Source organism: Saccoglossus kowalevskii, chromosome 14 (assembly GCF_978046115.1).
Source record: "Saccoglossus kowalevskii chromosome 14, keSacKowa6.1, whole genome shotgun sequence".
NCBI classification, from domain to species: domain Eukaryota; kingdom Metazoa; phylum Hemichordata; class Enteropneusta; family Harrimaniidae; genus Saccoglossus; species Saccoglossus kowalevskii.
In genome coordinates, this window is record NC_140654.1 from 11172152 (window position 1) to 11193169 (window position 21018).

Consider the following 21018-nt stretch of genomic DNA (forward strand, 5'->3'; position numbering starts at 1 on the left):
GAGATTTTATAGTTAAACAGTTTCTTCCCCATCTTGGAAAACATTTAACTTGGGTATTAAAGACAGGAAATCACAATGAGTATTTGACTTGGGTATTAAGAAAGGAGATCACAATAATTTGTTGTCCCCATGAAAACTTTATGAAAATATCTAGCTGCAAAAATTAGATGGTTTAACATAGTACCTGTTCCCGTCGCCTTTGAAAACTCAACTACAAAGCCATCTTTCTGGACCTGTTCGTCTGAATGAAACGTTAACCAAACTGCATCACCAGTAGAAACAAATGTAGGTGGTTTGACATGCCCAGCGTACTTGTCTAAAACAATAGATCCTGGGTTGTAAGGGTTCCTGCCGTTCCCCATCTTAATATAATCACAACAAAGCTCAGTGTCGAAAAATGTGAATTCTACATATATCAGTGCACCAGGTTCAATTGTCACAACCCATATACAAAATAGTTCCGCATCATAGGCTCCATTTCCTCTTGGAAAGTCAACGACAGTCAGAGAGCTTGGTACATTCTCTACGACCAAATCTTCACGACACACTTCTGTGAAAATAATTATTATGAAAGAAATTTTCAATGCTAAAATTTGAAAGAAATATCAAATCATTCAGTCCAGCCATTTTAAAGATAACAAAAGTATTCACTTGATTGAGAAATCAGATTTGTAGTCGAAAATATCACTTTTTACCAAAAGTGAAATAGTCATTAAAATAAGAGAAGCAAAGATGTCATCACGAAATAAACAGAACTGAGAGAGGTCCACCTGAGGTAACCATATATCAAATATCAAAGCAATTGGACCCATGCTTTTCAAGGACAAATCTGACAAAGATTCACCCAAGTATCACGGCAATTGAGCTGGTAGTGTTCCAGAAGTTTAAAGTAGCATATTTTACTACAAATGACAAAAATATTCACTATCAGCAAACCTGAGAAAGGACCATTTGAGGTAACTATATTATGAAGGTAGAAGCCTACTCATAATTTTTGAGACAGTTGGTCATAAATCACATGACAATGTTCAGTGGTTTATTGTGTAAAATCATAAAGCGTGTGTGTTAGTGTCATATTTTGAGAGATTTAATATATTTCAAAAATCGCTAGCAAAACCCCAGATTTTTAGAATAATTCAGGAAAACAAAAAGTACCCCATTATTAACAATATATTATTATTTCACCAGCATTCAATTTGAGATATGGCATAATAACTCTGTTATAGGAACCTATGGTGAAAGCACTATAATACTGCCAAAATGGCCAGTATCCACTAAAATAAAACCATAATTTTCTTGAAATTAAGCTGGTGACCCGCAACTTTTTTTTAGTCAATTTTCTTATATTGCCCAGAAGTGCAATTTATTAGAAAATGGATAAATTCTGAGTATTTGAATTCATGAATAGGTTTCTACCTTAAACACCAAAGCAATCAAACTTGTAGTTTTCAACGAGAAATCAAAAATATCACTTTTTATCAAAAATGACAATTAAAAATATCAGAATAATCTTTTATGAAGTTGACAGTGGAGCTAATAACGTTGTTTGCAATTTTACTTTAATTTTATTTAACCAAACTTGCAGAATATTACATGTAGTTGTTAATCAAAATTAATCAAATTGAACATTAAAGCCTATATTGTTTATTTTAGGAAAAAAATCAGTTGCAAATTTCACCCCTGGAAAATAATCTAATAATTCTGTGTTTTAACATAAAAACAAAACTACTACTGTGCTATATTGTGTTCCTCCTCATGGTTTTGCACCTCCCGACATCATAATTGAACTCTCCCTAATAATACACTGGTACAAGTCACTAGAACACTTACCTTCACACTCTAATTCATCACCACCATCAGGGCAATTAGCGAATGTATTGCAGACTGATGAACTGGGAATACATGTAATACCATCAGAACATTGAAAATAGGTGTCAGGACAGTAGATTTCTGAGTAACAAAGAAAATGCATACGTGACCATCATGACCAGTAAAAATGCGAGAATAATAGCAGCACTATTAAAATAAATATATAACTAAACAAGCAGCCTATCGGCTGAGATAGCTCCGCTGTTAGCAATGCACATTTTAATTAAAGAACTGAAGACATCATTAGAAAATGAACAATATGAATAGTATCAAAGCAATCGGACTTACAGTTTTTAACAAGAAGTCGAAAATATCACTTTTTACCAAAAATTACAAAAATATTCACCAAAATAAATAGAGAATTGAAGATATCATCACAAAACAAACAAATCTGAGAGAGGTCCACATGTAGTACCTATATATGTAATATCAAAGCAATCGGACTTACAGTTTTCAACAAGAAGTCGAAAATATCACTTTTTACCAAAAATGACAAAAATATTCACCAAAATTAGAGAACTGAAGATATCATCACAAAATGAACAAATCTGAGAAAAGTCTACATGTAGTATCTATATATGTAATATCAAAGCAATTGAACTATTGGTTTTTAACAAGAAGTCGAAAATATCACTTTTTACCAAAAATTACAAAAATATTTACCAAAATTAGAAAATTGAAAATATCATCACAAAATGAACAAATCTGAGAGAGGTCCACATGTAGTATCTATATATGTAGTATCTATATATGTAGTATCAAATCAATTGGACTTGCGGTTTTTAACAAGAAGTCGAAAATATCACTTTTTACCAAAAATGACAAAAATATTCACCAAAATTAGAGAATTGAAGATATCAACATGAAATGAACAAACCTAAGAGAGGTCTACCCAAGGTACATATACACCAAGTATCAAAGCATTCAGGCTTGTAGTTTTCAAGAAGAAGTCGAAAAAGTAAAACATTGACACGGACGATGGACGACGACGACGGACAATCACTCATATGATAAGCTCCGCTCGACAAAGTCGACAGCGGAGCTAAAAAGTGAAATCAATGTTTATAAATTACCTCCACCCAAAATAGCATCAATCCAGTCTCGTACTGTGGTGGTTCTTGCATATATTCCTGGGGTGTTTGGTCTGGCACAACCGAATCCCCAACTGGTGACTCCACCAAGATACCATTTGTGGTCATGCATCTTACAGACCATGGGTCCACCGCTGTCACCCTGCAATCACAGGTAATTGTCGTTGACAGTCATTAATACAAGCTCCACTGCATCGTGTTTGATCTCATTGGGTCTCATGCGATGATACAAAGATTGTAAAAAACATAGTTTGATGTTTTAAAGCACTACAGTGATCGCACGATATTTGATATGGGTCCCATAGCGTAGTATATAACATGTAAAATGCAATGTTTGTTTACAAGAAATTCAAACTTGCACATGATCACTGTACAGTAGTGCTTTCAATGTTTACAAGAGAATTTTGCACCTGGGAGAATTCTATATTTTGAATTTTCATGATTTAATTTTCATAATCTTTCCTGCTAAAATTTTGGAACATTTTATGACTTTTCTGTAATAAGATTCAAGTTTGGACAAAGTGAATACAATTTTCTGTGAAACTTTCAAAGGATTAATCATGCATTTTGTGGTGGTGAAAATTGGACAGTTTGACTGCACCGTGGATGACCACCAATCAAAAGGTCATACTTACATGACATGCGTCAATGCCATCTGTGGACAAAAATGTCATACTTACATGACATGCGTCAATGCCATCTGTGGACAAGAATGTCATACTTACATGACATATGTCAATGCCATCTGTAGACAAGAATGTCATACTTACATGACATGCGTCAATGCCATCTGTGGACAAGAATGTCATACTTACATGACATGCGTCAATGCCATCTGTGGACAAGAATGTCATGCATCAATGCCATCTGTGGACAAGAATGTCATACTTACATGACATGCGTCAATGCCATTTGTGGACAAGAATGTCATACTTACATGACATGCGTCAATGCCATTTGTGGACAAGAATGTCATACTTACATGACATGCGTCAATGCCATTTGTGGACAAGAATGTCATACTTACATGACATGTGTCAATGCCATTTGTGGACAAGAATGTCATACTTACATGACATGTGTCAATGCCATTTGTAGACAAGAATGTCATACTTACATGACATGTGTCAATGCCATTTGTGGACAAGAATGTCATACTTACATGACATGCGTCAATGCCATTTGTGGACAAGAATGTCATACTTACATGACATGCGTCAATGCCATTTGTGGACAAGAATGTCATACTTACATGACATGCGTCAATGCCATCTGTGGACAAGAATGTCATACTTACATGACATGCGTCAATGCCATTTGTGGACAAGAATGTCATACTTACATGACATGCGTCAATGCCATCTGTGGACAAGAATGTCATACTTACATGACATGTGTCAATGCCATTTGTGGACAAGAATGTCATACTTACATGACATGTGTCAATGCCATTTGTGGACAAGAATGTCATACTTACATGACATGCGTCAATGCCATCTGTGGACAAGAATGTCATACTTACATGACATGTGTCAATGCCATTTGTAGACAAGAATGTCATACTTACATGACATGTGTCAATGCCATTTGTGGACAAGAATATCATACTTACATGACATGCGTCAATGCCATTTGTGGACAAGAATGTCATACTTACATGACATGCGTCAATGCCATTTGTGGACAAGAATGTCATACTTACATGACATGCGTCAATGCCATCTGTGGACAAGAATGTCATACTTACATGACATGTGTCAATGCCATTTGTGGACAAGAATGTCATACTTACATGACATGCGTCAATGCCATTTGTGGACAAGAATGTCATACTTACATGACATGCGTCAATGCCATCTGTGGACAAGAATGTCATACTTACATGACATGTGTCAATGCCATTTGTGGACAAGAATGTCATACTTACATGACATGCGTCAATGCCATCTGTGGACAAGAATGTCATACATGACATGCGTCAATGCCATCTGTGGACAAGAATGTCATACTTACATGACATGCGTCAATGCCTCCTTCAAGGTGTCCAGCACACATCATTGCTTCGGTGATTTCATTGTCAGGGTAGAGACCTTTACAATCCTGCTGTGATATGATATTAATGGCTGCTTCTTGCAAAATCTCAGGGGATGGCCCTGAAATAATAAATAACAATAATTATGAACTTGTACTGGATAGATGTCCTGTAGTGCCATGAACGTAGCTCTGATAAAATTACATTTTGCAATATATAATCAAAGCCATACACACAACATGCACTAGCGTTATGTATAATTAAAAACAAGTGCCATATTTGACTGCATTAGCGCCTCAAAATGCCACTAATTTAAAACTTGGTCTTTAATCATTGCTTAACGAATACTGGCAATTGTTTTTATATGAAACAGCGTGGATATTGACCACAGTGAATATGTTGTGAATGCATAGACCACGGTAACCGTGCGTAAACTACACTTCGACAATGACCTATTAATAAAAGTAAAATGCGGCAAATATTTCATACCATATTAGGTCAAAGGACATTGTTGCAGGTCAAATACATCATGGCGGAAAGTGTTTTTCTTCGAGAGCTTGCGTATGACCTAACACATACGTCAGTGGAGATAATGATGAAGATTTTGACTTTGACTTTGACTGTGTTCCAGCAGACTCTAATATTTTTAATGTTGTGAACTCAGGTGGTGTGTAATTAATATTGTAATAAAATGTGTATATTTTTTGTGACCATTTCTGTTTCTTTATTGTAAAAGTCAATGACGACGCAACTAATACGGTATACAACAACTTTGACTCACCATTTTCATAGAGACTACCCCAACCAGTTATATAGCATATCTGTGTATCAGGGAAAAAATTAGGATCATCTGTAGGCAAGCAGGCTGGTCGTATGAAGTCGTTGAACTCTACCGGCATATTCAAGCGAAGAAGTGCATAATCATAATCTCGTTTTACTGAATTACGACCAGGATGGATGTGTATTTCCGATACATGCCTGGCAACTCTATGAGGTGATGCTGAGTTTTCTAAGTTCACAATTCCCAGAATAACGTCGAATATTGTCTCTGAGTCTCCTTCCCTGTGATATAATTGAAACAAAAGTCAATTGTAACAAACTCAATTCTGAAATTATGATAAAAAGTTACAATGATGTTAAATGATGATATAGATGTTAAGTTTACAAAGGTAGGTGTTCCGTTACAAAGGCAGATGTTCAGTTACAAAGGCAGGTGTTCAGTTACAAAGGCAGGTGTTCAGTTACAAAGGCAGGTGTTCAGTTACAAAGGCAGGTGTTCAGTTACAAAGGCGGGTGTTCAGTTACAAAGGCGGGTGTTCAGTTACAAAGGTAGGTGTTCAGTTACAAAGGTAGGTGTTCAGTTACAAAGGTAGGTGTTCAGTTACAAAGGTAGGTGTTCAGTTACAAAGGCAGGTGTTCAGTTACAAAGGTAGGTGTTCAGTTACAAAGACAGGTGTTCAGTTACAAAGGTAGGTGTTCAGTTACAAAGGCAGGTGTTCAGTTCCAAAGGCAGGTGTTCAGTTACAAAGGCAGGTGTTCCGTTACAAAGGCAGGTGTTCAGTTCCAAAGGCAGGTGTTCAGTTACAAAGGTAGGTGTTCAGTTACAAAGGTAGGTGTTCAGTTACAAAGGCAGGTGTTCAGTTACAAAGGTAGGTGTTCAGTTACAAAGGCAGGTGTTCAGTTCCAAAGGCAGGTGTTCAGTTACAAAGGCAGGTGTTCCGTTACAAAGGCAGGTGTTCAGTTCCAAAGGCAGGTGTTCAGTTACAAAGGTAGGTGTTCAGTTACAAAGGTAGGTGTTCAGTTACAAAGGCAGGTGTTCAGTTACAAAGGCAGGTGTTCAGTTACAATGGTAGGTGTTCAGTTACAAAGGCAGGTGTTCAGTTTAGAGAGACTGGTGCTTAAAGAGGTCTATCATATAGGCAAGTCATCAAACAGGGATCTGGGATAAACAGTGACCAATATGTCAGCGAACACAAATCCAAAATCGACAGGGGTTAATTGAAATACACACTGCGTGAAAACAAAAAAATACAAGTGATACTGCAGCCCCAAAACATGGCTCTAAGATTTGCTCACATTAATAGAATTAGTTGAATTGCTTGTCAATTATTTCATCTAATCATACAAAGTACTATACAACAAATAGCAAAGTTACACAGTTGCTGGTGTTCGAATGGTGCATGGCACTACCGGGTAAAATAAATACTCACACACAGTGGGCGGCTGTCAAAATCCACTGGCTGTCAATGACAGTACCTCCACACCAGTGTACACCCCATCTGTAGAGAGCTATTTGCCATGGCCAGTCTCCAAGGGAGGATTCATCTCCACCAACTATTCTATTCCTAACGACTGATGCTGGTCGTGTTCCACAAATGCCTAGTAATACAAACATAATAGTATAAACAGAAGAGCCTTTGAGCACCACAGTTTTGTCATCATAGCAAATTTTAAACCAAAAATGTTTTTTATAATTTTTCCAAAAAACTCATAGCCATAATTATATATATGTGGTTCAAAATTTTGAAAACAAATACATGTATGGAAAAATACATAAAAACAGGACACATTTTGCTGGAAAAATATGTCTTCATTATTTATTCATGAGTCAAATAAAATTGGCAATTATTTAATGCTTGGAAACATTTCTCACAATGAAACAAACTGTTGAAGTAATTACCCTTATTCTGCTAGTCTTATTTACTTTTACATTGACTTGACCAGATAAGGGTTAATGAATTCTGCATAACTCCATCATACTTACCAGTTGTGTTATACAAGATGTATTGACTACCATAGCATATGGTTGGGTCTAGTGATTCAGGCAGATCATCACACTCAAATGGCCAAGTAATACCAATCAATGCAAGTGGACGGGCACAGTTATTTTTAGCAGCTCGACAAAAGCCTTTGCAGGGTAGCAGTGTGTTGCCGTTATCATCACATGGATGGTCATACAAAGCACATAATAATATGTCTGTATATGGATAACAATCAAGCTGTGTTAGATTATGCATTAAAATGTTGAATTCATTTTCTGTATATAGCAAGCTTCCTGATCCAGTGTACTTTGATATCGGAGATGACTGGCATATTGGAGTGGTTTCAAGCTGACAAACTGAAAAATAAACAACAAAATTTGAATTACCCGCATTATATTTAATTCTCTGAATGTCAAAGGTAATCTTTTCTTATCTATCACAAAATAGACAGTAAATTATTGTGTCTATATTGTTCAAGAAATTTTCTTAAAACTGTAACAAATGGAATTTCATTTGGTCTTACTGGTAAATAAACTTCATTTTTTACGCTTAATTTGGGGTAAATTTGTTTACACTTTCTGGAATTTTTAATGAATTCAATCTAAGTTCGAACCAAACAGTCAAAATGTGACATTGCTTCTAGTTTTTGATCAACATTCATAAGGAAAAGAGGAGACTATAAAATAGAACTATTTTGTGGATGGTGCCTGAAGTTGACTTTGGCCCTCAAAGGGTACTTACCAACAAAATATGAAAATGTGCAAAAATGTTGGCAGGTGCTCTAAGGGTTAAGTTCATAATTTTCCTTGCAATTTTTTGAATGAGAACACCAAAGAGTGAAAAGTACAGAAACATACATGAAATTGCACTATGAAGAAAATCATGGAATTTATTCATTTTACCACCAGTACCCTTTTTTCATCACAAATTCACAAAATAGTCTGTATATAGTCTGCACTTTCCTTCTGAAGAATGGAAAAAAAATAGCCAAATTTTTGGAGTAAAAACTGAAAATTGACTAAAATTATGTCTGTTAGCTCCAAAATTAGGGTTTATTTCCTGAAATTTTGAAGAATATAATTAAAAAAGTGCAGAAAAATTTTAGCAAGAAAGATTCAATGCGCATTTATGCAAACATGCATTTTTCACTATTTTTGTTTGATAGTCCATACTGTTGATTATGTGGCAAATTATGATTTTATATCATGAACTAAAAAAGTCATTGTCAATATATTTTATATTACTTATATTATATATGTGATATATGACCTATTGTGTTGTGCACTAAGTTTGAACCATTTTTGAACTTTAAGTTTGAACTGAATCAGTCCAGTCATGCTTGATCCTTAGACCCTGAACTGCATTCTTTGAAACAAAATGGCCACCAGTTGGCCATTTGAACTTGTTCCGAAAAAATAAAATGACCTGCATAAATTACCCATTGTGTTCAATGTATTTACCAAGTTTAAACCAAATCCATCCACACATGACTAAGATCTGGTTACAGAATTGCGAAAATTTGTTATTTTGATGTACTCTTTGAATTTAAATGGCTGCCATTCGGCCATCTTGAATCAGATCATAAAAATAAATGAAATTTGAACTTGATCGACATGAGTATGTGTGAGATATGGACGGACACATCTGTAATCATCTGAACATTATTTGGTCATCAGAAATTAAAAAAAATTAAAAGTAGAAGAAGTCGAAAAAGTAAAACATTGACACGGACGACGGACAATCACTCATATGATAAGCTCCGCTCAACAAAGTCGACAGCGGAGCTAAAAATTTAAAGTAGCAAACACTTACAGCAATTTTTGCCTGCAGTATTGTTGGGACATTGACAAGAAAAATCGTTAACGTCATCGATGCAAGTACCACCATTGAAACAAGGATCTTCAGCACATTCATTTGTATCTAGGAATGAAAATAAAAATTAAAAATGTCATATGGATATATCATTTCAGGAACTATGAACTATTCCCTGCAATTTCTATGCAGAGAAATAGAAATAAAAAAATAAATAGTCTGTAAAACTATCAAACAACTATACTTTACAACAGATAAAACTAAATTAAGTGTTATTTCCATGTTTAATTAAATAATAGTTTTGTGATAAGTCTTTATGTGACTATTGTAAGCTCAAGTGGAAACCAGACTACATCTCTCAGTCAAATGGCAGTTTAAAGCATTATCCAGGTGCCAACCAGGCCACTCTGAACATTTGAGCATCACAAATCTTTGACTGTCACCAATAGATGAGTTTTGAGTTATAGTGCCAACAATAGGAGGGGTGATTAGGCAACTTATTTGCTAGTTCCCTGCTATAGTGATTTTCCTTGCTGCATGCATGTGAATATGGGTGTATTACCGGTAACAGATTATTGTAAATGTGCAAAAAAAACAGTACTAAAACTGTCTGACAGTCGTTTTCTGTTGTTTTTTCATGGCCAATTTACATTGTTTTGAGAATCATATTCATCGCAGTATATGTATTTTAACAACAGTATTTGTGTTTTTGCAGGTAAAGTAGACATACAATGTAGCTTACCAATATCACAGTTTGTCCCCTCCCATCCCGGTATGCAATCGCATTCATAATCAGTGTTTTCCAGTGGCTGGCATTCACCATATACACAAGGATTTCCAATGCACCCTGTTATTTCTGAAACAAAATATGAAATCCATTTATTAAAAGACTCAAGTTTCAGACTTTTTTTCAAATCTGCCACTATTTTACTCCTATTTGTGAAAGAGGAAAATATGAAATCTGAAGATACCCAATAATTAACCAATGATACAGATACTATAAATTTTGTAATTATTGCCATGAGAAGCACTCATTACCTTTTGTGCAACTAAACATTTCCAAGCTTCTACTGTATTTTTTAGAAATACATTAACTGACATGTACAGAATAAGAAACAGGAGCACTGCAATTCAGCGGCGCCACCAAGTGGGGGCTAAAGGGTTCTCCCTACAAGGGTGTGGAGTATTTGATAATTCTAAGTTAAAATGGAGCCTTCCTTGGGGACAAAAATATTATCAGATAGGTCACAGTTGTAGACTGTGGCCACATGTAATCAGAATTTTATGGTTGCCAGAGGATCTGCTCCCCAGGGTAAGGGGGGTGCATGGCCATGTCATGAGGGCGCTGAGCCCCTATTCCCTTATTCAAAAAAATTTCTGGGAAAGCAGGATTGCTTTTATTGCTAGCAAAGTGTGAGAGATAACTTAGCGTAAAATCTTCATTGCACATCACCATACATGGTTATGACATTTGCAGGACTCAAACCCATGCACATCCTGATGAGTTCTTTGTTGTCCACACACCTGTTTACTATCAAGTCAGTTCTTAAATAAGTATGTTAATAATATAATGACCAATGCTATAAATACGTACCTATACATCCTGTTTCATTACTCAACACCGGCATAGTGGAACAATCAATAGTCCACACACTCCCACCACCTTCAATAACTGATTTACAAGCACTTTCCACTTCATCACAGAAACTTTGGCAGACTTGTCGATAATCGCCGTTAGACATACACTCTGGACTAAGGACGGCACACATGAAAAGATTAATGTATTGGTGGCAGCCTTCATATTCAAATCCGCCTCCACTTTGCCTTTTGTTTCGCTTCATTGATTTATCTTCACTGGCGACTCTCAGGCCACTGTACGGTCGGTAGGGATCACAACTGGGTGTTGATAAGTCAACACAAACTGCAAGCAAAAATAATGTACTGTTATTAATTTATATTGTGTTCATAAATTGTAATTGTCTTGACAATTACTATAGATCAATGCTTGCAACTGTTTATGACTGATGATAAAATATTAAAGTAAAATTAAAATGGATTGTGAAAATGCAAGGAAATATAGAATAACTGTGCAATAAGTTTTTTTTCTGTTAACTCAAAAACTATTCAACTTAACTAAGCACATCTTTTGTTATGTCTTAAAAGTTGCATTCCCATTTTGCAAATTTGTTAACCATTTTTCCAAGAACAAGTTAAAAACTTAAAATATGTTTTTGCTAAAAAATGATATATTGAAAGTAGATAAATTTTATCTTTTGTTCCAAAATTGGGGTTCATTTCCAGAAATATTGAAGAATATTTTCTGGTGAAAAAGAGGTTAAATTGATATTCGGTTATTGATTAATATATCATTATCTATCCATAATCTCAGTATTTTATGGTATGTATAATTTTTATATATAAATATTGGTCAAAGGTTTGGAATTTCACTGACCTTCAAAGTGTGAATGCAAGAATTGAGTGCTAAGCGACAATAAAAATGCAATTAAGGCAAATGGGTAGATGCTTTTTTGTAAGTGACGTATGCAATGGCCATCTGCCGCATACACAGGTGACATCCTGTTTTAATACTAGTATATTCAGTTATTTGTTTTATGCACAGCATAGAAACACTTGCACATGCTCACACTCTATATACGTACATGAAGTATCACTTATGAGTATCTCAAAACCTGATGATGCAAAGCTCACATCAGATGAAAATTGGATCCATATATCCCGAGACATGACAACTAACTCTTCTGGAACAACCATTCCGGAATACGACGCAATAACAGAATCTTCTGAATTGATATCACTTCCAGTTCCAACAGTCAAGTAATCGCAGCATTCCTCGGTGTTGAAAGCCAGGAAGGTGAGCCTGATGCCACGATTTTCTGAAACGTGAACCATCCAGGTGCAAACTTTGTTCAAGTCATAGCTCTCTGGGTAATTAGGCGATGATATTGTAGTAGTTTCTTCTTCTACTAAAGTGAGATCTGTTCCACATCCTGCAATATAATCATAAATACAGCTGGTCCCACCTAAGCCTTAACGCTTAATTGTCACTATTTGTCATGAACATAAGCAACACACATGTAATTCTATTACATAGTCCCCTGTACATTATCAACCATCACAGAGAATGTAAGAAATATGACTCCAAAACTCTATTCACTAGAATAAAATGGTCATTTTAAATCTGATCTGAAAAATATGAACAAACCCCTCAAACTGTTCAACTCAATGAAAATAAAGATTATACTTGCTACGAATGGTAGTGAATTGATAATGTGGTAAATATTCAAAAAAAGACAGTAACAAGTATTGACGGCATTATCTTAAAATGTCTATCCAAAATCCTACCTTCAAGGCTATACACAGATGCAAGAAAACCTTTTTCCTGTACTATATTATCTGAGGTAAAAAGTATCCATATGTCACGACCATTAGCGATGTAATCAGGAGGTATTTCAACGCCTGTTATTTCATCTATTTGCGTTGTAACATCACTGGGGTCATCTCCAAATCCAAAATAAATATAATCATATGTATTTTCAAGCTTAACATATGTGAAGTCTAGTCGAATATTGTATCCGACTTCAGTCGACACCAACCACAAGCAGTTGCTATCTGGGGGGTAGTCTTCAGGGTAATTTGGTGATGTAATGTTTCTTTTTCCATTTGGTGGTAAGTATATTGTTTCTCCACATGTTGACTCTAATGAAAAGAGAAAAAAAAATCAACAAATGTTGACAGATAATGCACCAATTTTACTGTATCTGATTATCATTTATTGATTGGTCAAGAAATATTTTATTCAAATTACAAAATTCTGCCAAAAATACAGAAGTTGCAGTAACTGGCCCTTGAAGTTTAATTCTATCAAAATACATAATGAATATTACCTGGAGTTGTAAATAATGCTGTTGTCATAGGCGAAGAGGAAGCTGTTGGCCTCATTGGCACAAAGCAATATTTCTCATCAGTTCCATCACTGCAATCGGCCACATAATCACAGATAATATTTTCAGAAAAGCACATGCCATTCGGACAAACCATAGCACTTTCCTCACAGACTAAAACAGATGAATACAATAAGTTTGAATTACATTTTACAGCTCCAATGAAAATGATATTTATTACAGCTGTTTTTTTTGTATAACAAAGCAGTGTAATATTTTTTTATATCTGCATATTAGGTAATAATTAAGAATCCCCAGTAATCCAATTGGTCAATGCAACCAGATATCTGCATATTAGGTAATAATTAAGAATTCCCAGTAATCCAATTGGTCAATGCAACCAGATATCTGCATATTAGGAAATAATTAAGAAAACCCAGTAATCCAATTGGTCAATGCAACCAGATATCTGCATATTAGGTAATAATTAAGAAAACCCAGTAATCCAATTGGTCAATGCAACCAGATATCTGTATATTAGGTAATAATTAAGAAAACCCAGTAATCCAATTGGTCAATGCAACCAGATATCTGCATATTAGGTAATAATTAAAACCCAGTAATCCAATTGGTCAATGCAACCAGATATCTGCATATTAGGTAATAATTAAAACCCAGTAATCCAATTGGTCAATGCAACCAGATATCTGCATATAAGGTAATAATTAAGAAAACCCAGTAATCCAATTGGTCAATGCAACCAGATATCTGCATATAAGGTAATAATTAAGAAAACTCAGTAATCCAATTGGTTAATGAAACCAGATTAAACTTTTACAATCATGGCTGACAATATCAAAATTTGCCAACATCTTATTATGTTGGTGGATTTTATGCTATTTTCTTTGAAAAGTTGGAGAACAATAATAATTTAAATACTTCTTTCAATTTTAAATATCATATGTCATTTAGGCAATTTTTGAACAAAAAAATGCTCTCAATATTCATCTTTTAGGATTAAGTTTTATCTGGTGGTGAAACACCCCTACATAAAAATCAAGGCAAGTATCCCTGGACTGCTGAGTCAGAATTCAAAAACTTAAATATGCATACCAGAATTGTAGAGATGAACATCAAAGACAAATCCTCTCTTTGTGACCAACAAATCAGAAGAAAAGTAGATCCACATTAAGTTAGTTTGAGAGACAACATTGGTCGGTCTGTGATCTCCTGAAAAAATATCTTGAAGCGTTTCTTGTGTGGGATCCAAGCCAACTCCATAACCTAATAAATCAGAATCAACCTCCGTTTGGAATGACCAAAAATTAATGTTCATCTTGGTGTTGGCTGGAGAGCTAAAGAGCCAGACGCAAGTTCGAGAATTGTCGTACTTTAGTGGGAAGTTCGGTGAAGTAATTCTGACATACTCATCATTATTGGTGATATCATAGACACCTGCGCACCCATCTGTAATCAAATCAGAAAAACTGAAGTATAACAAAGAATAATTTTATGAACCTGTGTATAGTGACGACTCAAGGTACAGTCAAACCTGTGTATAGTGACCAGCCAAGGTACAGTCAAACATGTGTATTGTCACCACCCAAGGTACAGTCAAACATGTGTATTGTCACCACCCAAGGTACAGTCAAACCTGTGTATAGTGACCGCCCAAGGTACAGTCAAACATGTGTATTGTCACCGCCCAAGGTACAGTCAAACCTGTGTATAGTGACCGCCCAAGGTACAGTCAAACATGTGTATTGTCACCACCCAAAGTACAGTCAAACATGTGTATAGTGGCCACCCAAGGTACAAACCTGTGTATAGTGGCCACCCAAGGTACAAACATGTGTATAGTGACCACCCAAGGTACAGTCAAACATGTGTATAGTTACCACCCAAGGTACAGTCAAACCTGTGTATAGTGGCCACCCAAGGTACAAACCTGTGTATAGTGGCCACCCAAGGTACAAACCTGTGTATAGTGGCCACCCAAGGTACAAACCTGTGTATAGTGGCCACCCAAGGTACAAACCTGTGTATAGTGGCCACCCAAGGTACAAACATGTGTATAGTGACCACCCAAAGTACAGTCAAACCTGTGTATAGTTACCACCCAAGGTACAGTCAAACCTGTGTATAGTGACCACCCAAGGTACAGTCAAACCTGTGTATAGTGACCACCCAAGGTACAGTCAAACATGTGTATTGTCACCACCCAAGGTACAGTCAAACATGTGTATTGTCACCACCCAAGGTACAGTCAAACATGTGTATTGTCACCACCCAAGGTACAGTCAAACCTGTGTATAGTGACCATCCAAGATACAGTCAAACATGTGTATAGTGACCACCCAAGGTACAGTAAAACTTGTGTATAGTGACCAGCCAAAGTACAAACCTGTGTATAGTGACCACCCAAGGTACAGTCAAACCTGTGTATAGTGACCATCCAAGGTACAAACCTGTGTATAGTGACCATCCAAGATACAGTCAAACATGTGTATTGTCACCACCCAAGGTACAGTCAAACATGTATTGTCACCACCCAAGGTACAGTCAAACATGTGTATTGTCACCACCCAAGGTACAGTCAAACGTGTATTGTCACCACCCAAGGTACAGTCAAACCTGTGTATAGTGGCCACCCAAGGTACAAACCTGTGTATAGTGACCATCCAAGATACAGTCAAACATGTGTATAGTGACCACCCAAGGTACAGTCAAACTTGTGTATAGTGACCAGCCAAAGTACAGTCAAACCTGTGTATAGTGACCAGCCAAGGTACAGTCAAACATGTGTATTGTCACCACCCAAGGTACAGTAAAACATGTGTATTGTCACCACCCAAGGTACAGTCAAACATGTGTATAGTGACCATTCAAGGTACAGTCAAACATGTGTATAGCGACCACCCAAGGTACAGTAAAACATGTGTATAGTGACCACCCAAGGTACAGTCAAACCTGTGTATAGTGACCACCCAAGGTACAGTCAAACATGTGTATTGTCACCACCCAAGGTACAGTCAAACATGTGTATAGTGACCACTCAAGGTACAGTCAAACATGTGTATAGTGACCACCCAAGGTACAGTCAAACATGTGTATAGCGACCACCCAAGGTACAGTCAAACATGTGTATAGTGAACACCCAAGGTACAGTCAAACATGTGTATAGTGACCATCCAAGGTACAGTCAAACATGTGTATTGTCACCACCCAAGGTACAGTCAAACATGTGTATAGTGACCACCCAAGGTACAGTCAAACCTGTGTATAGTGACCACCCAAGGTACAGCTAAACCTGTGTATAGCGACCACCCAAGGTACAGCCAAACCTGTGTATAGCGACCACCCAAGGTACAGCCAAACCTGTGTATAGCGACCACCCAAGGTACAGTCAAACCTGTGTATAGTGACCACCTAAGGTACAGTCAAACATGTGTATAGTGACCACCCAAGGTACAGTCAAACCTGTGTATAGTGACCACCCAAGGTACAGTCAAACCTGTGTATAGTGACCACACAAGGTACAGCCAAACCTGTATATAGCGATCACCCAAAGTACAGTCAAACATGTGTATAGTGACCATCCAAGGTACAGTCAAACATGTGTATAGTGACCACCCAAGGTACAGTCAAACATGTGTATAGTGACCATCCAAGGTACAGTCAAACATGTGTATAGTGACCACCCAAGGTACAGCCAAACCTGTGTATAGCGACCACCCAAGGTACAGCCAAACCTGTGTATAGCGACCACCCAAGGTACAGCCAAATTTGTGTTTAGCGACCACCCAAGGTACAGCCAAACCTGTATATAGCGACCACCCAAGGTACAGCCAAACCTGTGTATAGCGACCACCCAAGGTACAGCCAAACCTGTATATAGCAACCACCCAAGGTACAGTCAAACATGTGTATAGTGACCACCCAAAGTAGAGTCAAATCTGTGTTAATGACCACTCCCTGAACAGGTTGTCTTTTATTCAATGGTGGTCACAAGTTTCACTGTCTACAGAAGTTTAGTTTTATCATACAGAAAGTATTACAGTTTATCATACATTTGACATTCATATTCAAATCACTGCGCAAATAACAAACCATCAATATCTACATTAATCCTTTCAGCATCACATTTGGTGAATTTTTTTCAGATTTTCTGTAATTTTCAGTGAATAACTAATTATGAACTAAATAAACAAAATATGACTTTGGAAATTTTAGCAACATTTCTTGTGGGAAAGAGCAGACTATATAAATACTTTGTGGATGATGCTGAAAGTTGACTTTGGCGTTCAAAGTGTTAAACCTGCATAATTGTTAATGACTACACATATATTTGAGTGTTGATAAATAAATTAGTTACAGCTGCTTCGTTTTAAGATTGTTTTGGATTAATAATATTCAACTAAAAATTATCCTTCAACTATCCTCAGGACGGAGCTACGTCACAAGACGTTTCACGTTGCTAAGACACGCACCACTGTACCACATATTTCTATGGGCTCTGTGCGCTGCTGAGGAACGAGCGAAGAGCCGATGAAAATTTGAGAAAACAACAGGAACTCAACTTTGAAGTAATCCTGAAAAATAAAATTTGTATGCGTTACACACGCAGGGGTAATCTTGTTACACTGTTCAGGGGAGTCTCAACAACCATCCCAAAGTACTGTTTTCAGAGGGTTTTCGGCCTTTGTTTTCACCGTGCTGGTTGCCATGAGGTGAAAATGTCTGGATGTCCGCCCCAAGGATATGAAATTGTGTCAACTACTTATGCGTCATACCTGTGTCCCTGGCTGTAACAGCAATATCATCTACGGCACAGTCCTCTGAGAATTGTGCGTGTATCCATAAAGTTTGCCCACTGGATAATAAAGTTTGAACTCTGTGAAGATCAACTGACTGGTCCCATGCACCAATTATTCCACTCTCAATCGTCACACCATTTCCAGCTGATATATTGTAAGCACATGACTGCGAGACGCTAGTCGTATCTACAGTCGCCTCTACGAACCGACCCGGCTGAGTGTTGAATATCCAGGCACAATCATAACTATTTACAAACTGTGGGTGCAAAGTGATGTTCTCAGCTTCTTCCAATTCAACAAACTCTCCACATGCTGCGATCAAAGAAAAAAAATATATTAATTTATAATCAACAAAAAACTTCTGTGTATATTAAAGAACGAAGACCCATATACTGGAAATATAACTTGCCAGCAAGTCTGGAAGCCATCTTTAATTGGCAGTCAAAACCAAAGTTGTGGTTTGATAACTTCAGTGATTAAATTGTGTGAAAATGATATTTTATCTGAGATAAGGAACTTGACCTACCATCCCCAATTCCTCCATCTGGATCTTCACAAGATCTGTCATTTCCGGGTATCGGGAAGCAAAAGTACGGGCAACCGCCATTATCATTGGCACACATGTTTGTCCCTGCATGGAATAATATCAATTAATAAAGAAACTTTAATTGGTAAGTACCTCTATTTTATTATAACATATGTCGTGGCTGCTGTGATCTGTGGAATCATTGGTCACATGTTGGTCATATGGGAATACATATAATCTCTTCCACATACTCCGAATATGACACTCTATTTGGAATGGTGCATAATGATCGGACTATCACATTAGCTCTCCAACCTTTCAAGATAATTTTCCCATCAAAGTATTGATCCAACATTTTGCAGTATTTTGCCATTTTTTACTAATTTTTGACCGAATGAATATTTTTTCTATTGGCTTCAGGTGATGATCAAAAATTATGTTGGTTTACACTTTTATAGGTAACTAATGTGATAGATACAGGAAAGTTAAATCAAGTCAATGTCTATGACATAGTCCCTGTCCAGTTTTTAGTGACTGTTGACATAAGTTGATAATTATTCAAAATGGTGGTCATCATATTGACAGTCGCTGAGCAACTAAAAATTATTCAAAATGGTGGTCATCATATTCAACGTTGCTGAGCAACCAACAATTATTCAAAATGGTGGTCATCATACTCACGGCTGCTGAGCGACCAACAATTATTCAAATATGTCAAATATAACTGTTCAAAAATGTGTGCCTGTTGCGCAAGAACATCATTTGTCCTTTTCATGATGAGCAAATCAAATACTTCACTCGAGCACAATTAAACATCAAATTTCAGACAGTATAAATATCATGAATGACACATACCATCAGGTTGTGAATGAAGAGTCTGCACGTACAACCCCCACCCGAGTGAGTACTGCTGTGATATGAATGTATCACTACTATTGCCACTCCGATCGGCTCGCATCAAATCCTTAGAATACTGATCCATCCAATAGATATAGTTGGAGTCTATAGCAACGTCAATCGATACTGACAAACCTAGATTTAACACAACCGATCTTGTTCCACTCAGAAAATGGTATACTTCAACAGTTTCGGTGCGATAGTCACACCAAAACAGCTTTTTATCTGTCAAAAAAAAAAAGCATTTTATTCATTGAGAGGCTTTTAAAATTTATTAAACTTTGTTCCTCACAAAATAAAAGTGGTTTACTGGTAACTATCGATAATTTGGGTCAGTTCTTACCTTTATGGTCAATTGCCATTCCAGACACATAACCAACTCCCCTGATAAAACTATCCATATTGCTACCATTGGTGTATGCACGATAAATAACATTATCAGTTGCATTAACTTCATCGTTTTCGTTATCTGCCCAGAACATCCACCTAAGAAGAAATTGATTAAGTCAGGAACGTATGCTAGATTACCATATGCAAATACTTAGTATGTAGTAGACAATTCTTGTTCACTGCAAGACAATGTGTTAGGTGTAAACTCAAACGTAAAAAACAAGACAAACGAACGTCATAGTGATGTCAAAACATTGTGTGCTACTCAACATATTTTTTAGATTTCAAAGCTTAGCACATGGCCAACAGCCAATCAGAGTCACGATAAAGTGTGGTTCTATTTCACCACGAATTCACTTTTATCACAGCTGAAAAAACGCAAGAAAACAAAGGGTTTTCATTGCAACAATTTATTTATAACACCAAGATCAGATATAAAGTATCCATTGAGTTATGCTCGATTCAACTGACACTACTGGCAGCACGTAGGCCATCATTTTGACAAAATGTAACATAATGTACTAAAATGTTATTTCACAAGTTTGATTGCTCTCAAAATGCCATCCTTTGATTGGTTAATACGAATTTTTTCTCGGGCTTATTGGGCAGTGCTAAGTCGGTTAGATCACGCCCCTCTGTGACTATGAGAATTAGAATTCTGGCCCACGGCCCTCGTTCAAATTCTCATAGTCACCTTGGACTGTGATCTAACCTATACTTAACAAAAGTTAATGGTATCTTGTAATAATAATAATAATAATAATAATAATAATAATAATAATAATAATAATAATAATCTTTATTGAAACCGTATCCCAGAGTGGGATCTTACTTGAAAATACAATATTAAAGGGATGATATGGAGAGAGATACAATTCATGAAGAAATGCTGATAGTCATAAAATAGACATTGTTTCATT

General features: G+C 36.5%; 1 protein-coding gene across 1 annotated transcript in view; it reads right to left on the reverse strand.

Annotated features, from left to right (window-relative positions):
- The window catches only part of LOC100377183 (uncharacterized), a 100660-nt gene that overhangs the window by 32018 nt on the left and 47624 nt on the right, over positions 1–21018 (reverse strand). Inside the window, exons 28-45 of the mRNA XM_085507458.1 lie at positions 20052–20194; positions 19667–19933; positions 18812–18916; positions 18262–18597; positions 14582–14935; positions 13472–13642; positions 12930–13283; positions 12227–12574; positions 11161–11487; positions 10309–10422; positions 9567–9674; positions 7757–8110; positions 7203–7371; positions 5774–6054; positions 4974–5113; positions 2943–3102; positions 1831–1950; positions 185–550 (exon numbers count right to left, since the gene is read on the reverse strand). Of these exons, the coding sequence (XP_085363584.1) occupies positions 185–550; positions 1831–1950; positions 2943–3102; positions 4974–5113; positions 5774–6054; positions 7203–7371; positions 7757–8110; positions 9567–9674; positions 10309–10422; positions 11161–11487; positions 12227–12574; positions 12930–13283; positions 13472–13642; positions 14582–14935; positions 18262–18597; positions 18812–18916; positions 19667–19933; positions 20052–20194 (4217 nt within the window). The remainder of the gene's footprint in view (positions 1–184; positions 551–1830; positions 1951–2942; positions 3103–4973; positions 5114–5773; positions 6055–7202; positions 7372–7756; positions 8111–9566; positions 9675–10308; positions 10423–11160; positions 11488–12226; positions 12575–12929; positions 13284–13471; positions 13643–14581; positions 14936–18261; positions 18598–18811; positions 18917–19666; positions 19934–20051; positions 20195–21018) is intronic.